Below are 10192 nucleotides of genomic sequence, written 5' to 3'. Positions count from 1 at the left end.
GGTAGACTATACGGCTGCAACTACTATATAGTTATACTAATAGAAGTGACCATACGACTACTAGACTATATGACTGCAACTACTATATAATTAGACTAAGAGAAGTGACCATACGACTGCAGACACTGGAAAACGACAAAGAGATGTGATCATACGATTGCAACTACTATATAATTAGATTAAAATAAGCAAATAGCATATCATAATTATAAACCACATGGCCAACAAATTAAAACGTATTCATTATCAAACATAATTGAAACCCAAAAATAATTAAAACTCTTTCCTACATCTGCATGTAACATTCAAAATTTTAAACACAAAAGTGAAAGGGTTATCATTCATCCTCCTCATCCACATCATCGTCATCATCCTCATCTTCATCATCATCATTGTCATCATCTCCATTATGTTCATATTCTTTCTCTACATGTCCGTCTCCATAAACATGTTCAAAGTCATCTGGGATTTGGTCATTGTAATTAATCTCCATAATAATCAAATGCACCATCCTCGTTTTGACCAGGAACAACTTCTTCTTCTAAGTTTGTATCATCATATTCTCCATCTGATGATGGAAGTACCACATATTCCATACCTGGACCCTCAAAACTAGACGAGTCTGCTGCCCAGGCTCCTCTACCAGCACAAGCAGCAATGTGCGCAACAAGATCCGTTCTTAGTTGTAGGCACATTTCTAGGTTTTTCAGACTTGACATAAAAACACGACAATTATCGGTAAGTTCAAGAATCGGAACAGGAACAACTCTACCCAAATCCCTATCCCGACGTTCATGCTCAATTAATATGTTGTGTAAAATAAGACAACATTTCATAATTAGGTTTAAGTCAGATTGTTTCCAATACTTACACGGTGATCCGACAATTCTAAATTTACCTTGAAGCACTCCAAAAGCACGCTCGACATCTTTTCTTTTAGTCATTTGATACTTGTTGAATCTTACATAGTCGAGAACGTCCAATATCTGACTGAAAGCTTGTGCAATTGTAGTCAACTTTGAATAAATACCATCGACTAAGAAATAACCCATATTGTATTGGTGACCGTTGATGACATAATTGCATGGAGGTGCTACACCCTTTAGCATGTTATCAAAAATAGGTGAGTATGCCAACATATTCAAATCGTTGTTTTACCCAGGCATTCCAAAAAAAAAACATGCTGAAACCACAAATCATATGATGCCACCGCCTCTAACACCATAGAACTGTGTATCTCTTTACCCCGGTAAGTTCTTTGCCGAGTTATCATACAATTCTTCCATGGCTACTGCATATAATCAACACTACAAGACATTCCTGGAAATCCTCGTTTGGCATTCTCAGCTAGCAACCTCTAAACATCTTCAGGTGTGGGTTCACGCAATATCTTTCTCCAAAAGTCATGCAAATTGTGTGGCAAAATCTTTTTAGATAATAATATATTTTCTTAGCACCCATACTAGTGTAATCATCAACACTATCAGTTGTCGTACTTTTGCACAAATATTTCATCACGACAACTAATTTCATATGCGGGGAATGCCCCATAACACCAGTTGCATCCGGACGTTGTTTCCATTCTGGATCCACTTCAAGCAATTTTCATAACAATTTCTCAAATAATTCTTACTTCATGCCTAGATGTTGTTTGAATTGTCTTGAGGTATAACTAGTTCCATATGTAAAATAATCATTCATCATTTTCGCATCATTCCATACTCGATCTCGGGTAATTACACTACGTATTTGCACCTCTTTAGGCATCGGTTGTCTAATAATACACATCCGTTCATCCAAACACAATTTTATAAACATTAGGAAAGCTTTTTAGTCTTCATAACTAGAAGTATCCAAATAGATTCCATATTTAACTCTCACACAAGCACACATTAGACTCATTTTGTACCTCTCAAAACAACAATTATAATTTTAGTTTCTATATACCATACACAAATACAAGTAAATCAACATTAAACATCAATACAATGGTAAATTATAAACATTTTAGTGAACATAAATCAAGTGATACATCACACAACAAGTAATAATCATGGATTTTTCATCTTCTACACTAATATCCTCTTAAATTTACTTTCCTATTTCTACCCGGATCTTGATTTTGTTAAGATTCGGGTAGAGTTGTTTAGTTTTCTTTTTATGTTTTGAATAAATAAAATTGCATTATAGCAATGTTCATTATGTTTATATTATTTCTTTTAATTCTCATACGTATGGAAAGTATATGCCATTTCGATTTCTCATACCTCCAGGAGAGTCTTCGATTTCAACCAATATTTCATCCAACCGATTACAGACTTGATGATCAGAGATTACATAATTCGATGTGGAATTTGGGCATATTACTTCTTTTATGGAAGAATCATATCTCCTTGGAGAGTATCCAACAAAATGGTGATAAACCATTAGAAGATTTCAATTCCCCTATCGGTTTATATATTTGGTGCAGAATTATGTTTTTGAATTCTTTCGGTCAAAATTATTGTACTAATCATATATTTCGATTTATGGATGCAATTGAACATTATGTAATTTTAATCCTTCAAAAAAAAGAAAAATCATGAATTTTTCACTAAATCTATGTTTTAATTTTGTTATTGAATTACATATTACATACCTAACCAACCTAATATCAACAATTTCATCAAAATCAAAATTAAGTTAACTTTAAACCCTAATATTAGGATCACTCACTTTTGATGATTTTGTTGATGGAATTCGAAAATGAAGAACGAAATTGGTTCACCTTAGAGTAATAATCAAACCCTTTTAATTTCAACCAATGAACCACACGGAATCACGATGAAAAACAAAAGGGGATGAAAATGTTTGAGAGAGGAAAAAAGAATGAAGAAGAAGAAATGACAAATGACACGGATACTTTCCGTATTGGTCAAATCAACGAGTCCGTTTGGCACTATTTGCACCGAAATTCCGTGCAGTGTAAAGAAAGGATAAAAGCATACCACTGTGAAGTTGCGAAAAGACCCCCGTCTCTACTGATAGGGAATAGGGATAGGAAATAGTGTGCCATAGTGCTTGGCGTAAGGGACGATTCATCTTTCGTACCACTGAGTTATAATAACCTAATAATCACGATTCACGACAAAAAATCACTGGATAAAACATATTTTCTTCTCCTTTTCTTCTCCTTGGTATCACGACCACCACAACCCACCATCCATGAAGGTCATCACCACCACTAGTTAAACGGCTTAGAGATGAGAATCAAATCACCTAGCTCTATCAATTTTTAGTAATCACAAGTACACTACCACTGCCTTCACCAGCGCCAATCACGACGAGGTATTTTCTCTTCCAAAATTCGTTCAGTATATCTTAAATTCACAACTTATTTATCTCAACTAGAAATGGAGCAGACAATTTTGATTTAAAAACCTAACTTAGCTAAATAGTGATTTTTCGTAAATGCGGCACTACCTTCTAGTTCCAAGTGGAAAATGGAGCATACAATTTTGACATAACAAAGACCCGTCTGCATAGTGTTTGTAAAATTAACTAAGAACCTGTATGTTTAGCTACGTAATGATTATCAGTTGTTATTGAGTTAGTTTATATCATGTTACAGAGTTGTGATTGAGCTGCATATAATCGCCACGGTGAGTGTTAGGGTTCTGTATCATTTTTATAATTTTCTTTTTATAACCTGTAGTCTGTATGACACTAAACTATGGTGCTTTATGATGAGCCAGTATCGAGACACATTTCCATGCTGACCAAATTGCATAAAATTCTTCTCAGAGTTTTGATATCTACCTATGAAGGAATCATTAGTAATTTTAAAATTATAAATAAATATTGTGATCTACATGAAGAGATTTGTTTAAGATTTGGAAAAGTAATTGTTTAGATTTGCATGGTAGTGTTATAAGTATTGTCTGATATCAGTTAATAGTGGAAACTGGACACAATAATGGAAGCACATGATTTTAATTTGAGACTAAAATTTCGAGTATTTATGTGTGTAGAAGCCAGTCATGGTGGTATCTCTGAGGATCCCCTCTTTCACGCTCTCCTCTATACGCCATTCTTCCCCTTTGTTCACCCACTCTCGTCATCATTACCAATGTTACCGTTACCCTTGCAAGCCCTTATTGGCTTCAATTTCAAGTGATTTCTCCACAAGCGCAACAAATAAAGAGAAACCAAAGCAGCCAATTAAAAAGGAAGAGAAGCAACAGACAAAATCAGGTCAAGAGAATTACATCACTCCTCTGTCTCAAGACTTTAATGCTTGGTATCTTGATGTTATTGCTAGCGCTGAATTAGCTGATTATGGTCCTGTTCGCGGAACCATGGTTATACGTCCTTATGGATATGCTATTTGGGAAGCCATTCAGGTCATTCTCAAATTTACGCCTCTCTCTCTGTTTTGGTTTCTTGTGTTTTAGTGTTGCTAAAAGTAGTCAATTTGTTTCCATCTTTTTAATAATTGCAGGATTATTTGAATGTCAAGTTTAAAGAGACCGGTCACAGTAACATGTACTTTCCACAGGTATTCCTCTTTCCAGGATGTGTTTACTGTATCTATAGAGTTTTTATAGCTATTGATCTGGATATTATAAGTTTTGTTCTTAAGGAAATGATGTGCAATTTAATCTGTCAAGATTGGTACCCAATGTTGATATTTTGCAGTTTATACCATACTCGTTCATTGAGAAAGAGGCCAGCCATGTTGAAGGTTTCAGCCCAGAACTGGCAGTTGTAACTATTGGAGGAGGAAAGGATCTTGAAGAAAAACTTGTGGTAAAATATTTGTGCATGTGTTCTCTTGCTTTCTGATAGTTTATTGTATCCTTGGGTGCATAATTGATTCTGGTTTTGATTCCTTTTCCCTCTCTCTTTTGAGGTATTGACAGGTACGACCTACAAGTGAAACCATTGTTAATCACATGTTTACCCAATGGATTCATAGTTATCGTGATTTGCCTCTTATGGTTAATCAGGTAGTCCATCGCTTTATATTCTTACTACGTATTCTTTATTTCTATTCGATGGTTATACATGCATAAATCTTTTCTTTTTCTTTCGGTTAAAATTATTTCCTTTCAGTGGGCGAACGTCACAAGATGGGAAATGCGTACAAAACCTTTTGTGAGAACTCTTGAGTTTTTATGGCAAGAGGGGCATACTGCTCATGCCAAACCCGAAGAGGCAGAGAAAGAGGTGGCTTATCACATTACGTATCTATTAGTAATTTATCTTTCTAGTGGTTTGAGTCTATGACATTAGTTAATATTATATTTTGTTTTTTGTGGAACTGCAGGCATTGCAGATGATTGATATCTATACAAAATTTGCATATGAGATGGCTGCAATACCAGTCGTTACAGGTCGGAAATCGAAGGCTGAGACATTTGCTGGGGCTTCAAGAACTTACACAATTGAAGCGATGATGGGAGATAAAAAGGCATTACAGGCTGGAACTAGTCACAACCTCGGGCAGAATTTCTCTCGTGCTTTTGGAACACAGGTGTGAAAAGTGCCAATCCTTGTGCCATTTACTGAAATTGTCGTGGCTTTTGACAATTGCTTTAGGTTGTTAGGATCTTACCCAGTTTTCTTGTCTTCTTAAAAACTATTCTACTGATAGACAATGTCTATTGCCTCGACTGGCAAGCAAAAGATCTTTAAATCAGTACGAATCAGCATAGCTGAAATATTGTGTGCTACTTTAAAAGGGCTTCTCCCTCCATTTTTTTGGAACGGACTTTCCTCCTTATGACAAAATAGTGAACTTAGAATCTAGAGAGTACAGCTTATCAAAGTTGCAATTGCCAAATAGGTAATTCATTTAGTTATATGCATACTTCCAAGTAAACCTTTTTGCATCCAAAGGTCTTATATAAATGACGTGAAAAGTGAGAATCCTGTCTACTCGTTCCCTCTATAAGCTTATATCAGGTGGGATTAATTAACTCGTTAAGGATCGGGAAGGGTAGAGGGGAATTGTTAGTTTGTTGTGATGTAGATTCATATTGATCATGGCGATTAGTGAGACATGGTCCTTGTGTCTATTTTGCAAAACAATTGGGTAGAAAGTAGGTTGTCGAACTTAGAATGTTATTAATCTTTTCTTCTCATGATGTTCGTTCTTGAGTTAATGTTTGTTACTTTATCAAGTTCTCTTCTTACAAAAAAAGAGCTCTCTGCCTCATTTTTTAAATACTTTTTCCCTGCCTTAACTTTGGATAATTTTTCCTTAAGTGAAAGCGGTGTGCCTGCTGCAGTTTTTAGATGAAAATACACAGCTGCAACATGTCTGGCAGACATCGTGGGCTATCAGTACCCGATTTATTGGCGGTATCATCATGACTCATGGGGACGATGCTGGTTTAAGGCTACCCCCTCGCATTGCTCCAGTACAGGTTTGTTGTTTTCATTTTGTTCTTGGCTTCCACTTCAGTTTGCTGTTGCTTAAAGTATTCCATTCAGTGGGTTGTCACTTCGGAGAACCAACTGAACCACATCAAAGATGTATTATCTTGTCAGTGTTGGTATTTGTATAGAATAACTGAAGGGCAAAGATAAGTAACCTGTAGGATTCTGTAGGATCTGTAGTCTTTTTATTTAAATCTAGTCTAAGACTGTTAGTTATTTTCTAAGTCAGCACTCTTGATATATTATCTAATGTTCAGTCTTTGTTTTACTGAAAGCTAAGCTATTAATAATAGATAAAACCTTTTCTTCCTGAAACCAAAGAAACATATAGAGGAGAACAAACGGAGAGGAAATAAAGGGACATGTAAGCTCTGGTCCTACAACGAAAGTGGTCCTACTGGATTTGCATAATCTTACAGCAGCGGAAAGGCTCAAGTTTTGAGATAGATATATTAGTAAAACCATTACGAGAGATGGGTATGACTATGGCCTCTACACGACATCGCTCCATACATTTGTTATAGATCTAATTTGGGATTTCAAGTGCCAATAACATACTCGGATATCCTAACCAGAAGAATGATAGCTTCGTTACATGACACATGTCGAGATTTTATCATGTATGTGAATACCAACAGTCCATTTCCAGTGCCTTCCTTGCACATTGTCATATATGTGAATATGCCAATTTTTAGACATTATAAATTGGTTAGAGTAAACAAACTGTACATGTTTTTATCATGTATGACTTTACTTCACTTTGTGTTCTTCTTTGTGATGCCCAATCTCATATTTTATTTCATTACCAGGTCGTGATTGTACCAATTTGGAAGAAAGATGATGAGAAAAATGGAGTTCTCGCTGCTGCAAGCTCAGTTGAGAAAGCATTGAAAACAGTTGGAATTAGAGTTAAACTTGATGATTCTGAGCAAAGAACCCCGGGATGGAAATTCAATTTTTGGGAGATGAAAGTATGCATCTGTCCAATTTTAAAGATCTCCTATGCCACTGATTTTATGACTTATCCTTCTCTGCATAATTTGGCTGAACATACCAGTTGTTTCTCCTTCATCTTCTTAGTATTTCATTTTCATAACATTTAGAAATGAATTTTCTTGTCATCAGGGTGTTCCTTTAAGAATTGAAATTGGACCTCGCGATGTTTCAAGTGGAACTTTGGTCGTCTCCAGGAGAGATATACCTGGAAAGCAAGGAAAAGTTTTTGGAGTGTCTATGGAACCTTCTATTTTGGAAGCTTATGTGAAGGAAAAATTAGATGAGATCCAATCATCTCTTCTAGAAAAAGCAGTATCATTCAGAAATAGGTATATATCTGCTCCTAACTGACCCCTGCCGTCTTTAATTACAATCTTGTAGCTAGTGAGGTAAGCTGTGCCATAGCTCATTTTTGTGAAGTTAATTGCATATCATCCAGTTTATTGCGTATGAAAGTAAAATGGATATCTGTAAGCGTGCAGTGATAATATTCTTTAACATGTCCAACCAGGTTTTATGAGCCAAGTATGGGTTCCTTTAAATGAAGGTTATTGCGTTATAATGTGATTTTCTTTGTTGACCGAAAAGGCATTTCTTGTGCAGTAACATTGTTGATGTGAGTTCGTATGATGAGCTTAAGGAAGCAATTTCTCAAGGCAAATGGGCTAGGGGTCCTTGGTCTGCAAGGTACTAAAGCTTGTGTTTGACATAGTCCTTCATTCAATATTACGTGTGTGAATGAGCCATTTCTGCCATGAATTTAAGATAGCTAAAATTGAAACTTAATAATAATAAAAAAAAAATTATGGTTTTACCGCCGGTTTCGGTTCTTAGATTTGCTGAGTAGGATTATAAAATGTCCATCCATTCTTGGGGTTTTAGGTTTTACATATTTAACTCTTACATCAAACGATGTTTGTAGTTGTACAATAATCAATTTTGATTGAGCAGTATATGTAAGCAGGTGTCAGTTAGTATTGATTCAATTCCAGTTCTGTTAGACATAACAGTACGAAGAATTGAGTTTATGGTTTTTACTGTTCCTGAATGAAAATGACACACTATTAAATAACGACACTTTGTTTTGCAGCGACGCAGAGGAGTTAAGAGTGAAGAATGAGACAGGCGCAACAATCAGGTGCTTCCCTTTCGAGCAGCCCGGAGGAATAAAAACATGCTTGATGACTGGAAATCCAGCTGAGGAAGTTGCAATATTTGCAAAATCTTACTAAATCGAAAGCTTAGGTACACCATTGTTTTAAACAGAATCACACTCATTTTAAGCCTTTGTTCATCTTCCTTTTTGTTGGATGCAATTTTGTCATATGACTCGTATCAATATCAATTTTAGATAGATGTTTAATTTTCTTAAAACTTTTGTATATGCTTCGCCCAACAATCATCAAATTATTCACAAGAGCTTGTAACATTGTATGACTTTTGCGAATGGTATTTAGAAGATCAAGTTTCTGATGAAATCTACTTACTTCCTGGGTTCATCTGATCATAAATGCATCTTGTTTTATTTGTTCAACTGCATTCCTCATCAGTCATCAGCATTAACCACTTAAAGTGGCACCTTTCACATCTTACTCGGTGAAGTTTTGACAACTTATTCTTAATTTCTTGGAGATATCCCATAAAAGTTTTGACAACTAACGGAGCCTACTTTAAGCTCAAATACCCCTGCAGGAAGGAGAAGCAGAGTGGTGTGGCAATCTGGATACACCAATTATTTCTAGGATCTCTTCAATTGTGTATGATTGTGATGAAACCCTAGCCAATCGCTAGGACGGTTAGTGACTTGTCCTAAATTCAAGTTTGTGTCTCTACGGGTTGCCATGTTCTTGATCTTTCTAACAAACCAGAGAGAGAACCGAATCTTGCATTAAGCGAAGTAGAACATTACAGGAGCAGTGAACCCTACCTACCTTATATGAGAGTAGATGGGGCTACAAATAAGATATAGAAACAATGCAGCAATTGTTCCAAATTTACAAGAATTTGGGGGCAGCAGTTGAAGTAGCCAGGATTCCTCCGAAAAATTGTAGCATTTAGACCCACTCTTTCAACTGTATGCCTGTGTTCGGCACATGGGTCGCACGTTTTGTTGACATGTGATTTCATATCTACCATCCTCCTCTTAGTTCCTCAAGTGATTTGCTTAACTGAGCCAAATAGTTTGTACATGGCTGTTAATGGGCGGTGCCAGATCATTGGGAAGGGCACCATTATCCATGTAGGACAAACTAGAAATTCATCGGTATCCTACCCAATAATCTGGCGCCCCCATTAGTAATAAGGAGAATTTATAAAGTATCCCGTTTAATTGACCTCGTTTTTTTTATTACCCGTTTTTTATAAATTTTCTAAAGTGTCCCAACTGTTTAGTTTTCCATCCTAGTTAGTCAATACTAGTTTACTTTCTTTAATGTTTACTTCTTTATCCTTTACTTGTTAGTACGTTTACCTTCTACATCATTTTTCCAATTTGTTGAGCTCGGTTCAGGATCGTGTCATCATTTTCAGGTTCGTTTAATCATTCCCTGAAAGGGTTCATCATTCCCAAGTGTCCTGGGGTTTTTGGTTGGTGGAGAATCAATCTTCTACAATATTTTTTCCGGTTAGTCGAGCCCGGTTCAGGATCGTTACACCACTTTCAGGTTCGTCGAGCGCAATTCGGGATCGTTACACCCTCTTTCAGGATCGTCGAATCATTTATCCTCTCTACCAAGGAAACGTAGTTCAGGGGTAAATAAGACTTTTAATTGGA

General features: G+C 36.1%; 1 protein-coding gene across 1 annotated transcript; it reads left to right on the top strand.

Annotated features, from left to right (window-relative positions):
* Nucleotides 1-3141: 3141 nt before the first annotated feature.
* Nucleotides 3142-8905, top strand: LOC113295168 (proline--tRNA ligase, chloroplastic/mitochondrial-like). The gene is made up of 12 exons (XM_026543527.1): nt 3142-3327; nt 4011-4382; nt 4481-4537; nt 4678-4788; nt 4902-4988; nt 5095-5208; nt 5309-5515; nt 6273-6410; nt 7233-7394; nt 7549-7748; nt 8023-8106; nt 8510-8905. Exons 2-12 carry the CDS (start codon nt 4020-4022, stop codon nt 8649-8651), a joined length of 1665 nt encoding a protein of 554 aa, XP_026399312.1. The 5' UTR covers nt 3142-3327; nt 4011-4019; the 3' UTR covers nt 8652-8905.
* The last annotated feature ends 1287 nt before the right edge of the window (nt 8906-10192 follow it).

This window comes from Papaver somniferum, chromosome 1, assembly GCF_003573695.1.
Source record: "Papaver somniferum cultivar HN1 chromosome 1, ASM357369v1, whole genome shotgun sequence".
Lineage (NCBI taxonomy): Eukaryota > Viridiplantae > Streptophyta > Magnoliopsida > Ranunculales > Papaveraceae > Papaver > Papaver somniferum.
Note: the sequence above shows the minus strand (reverse complement) of the source record. Positions and strands in the feature narration are given on the sequence as shown.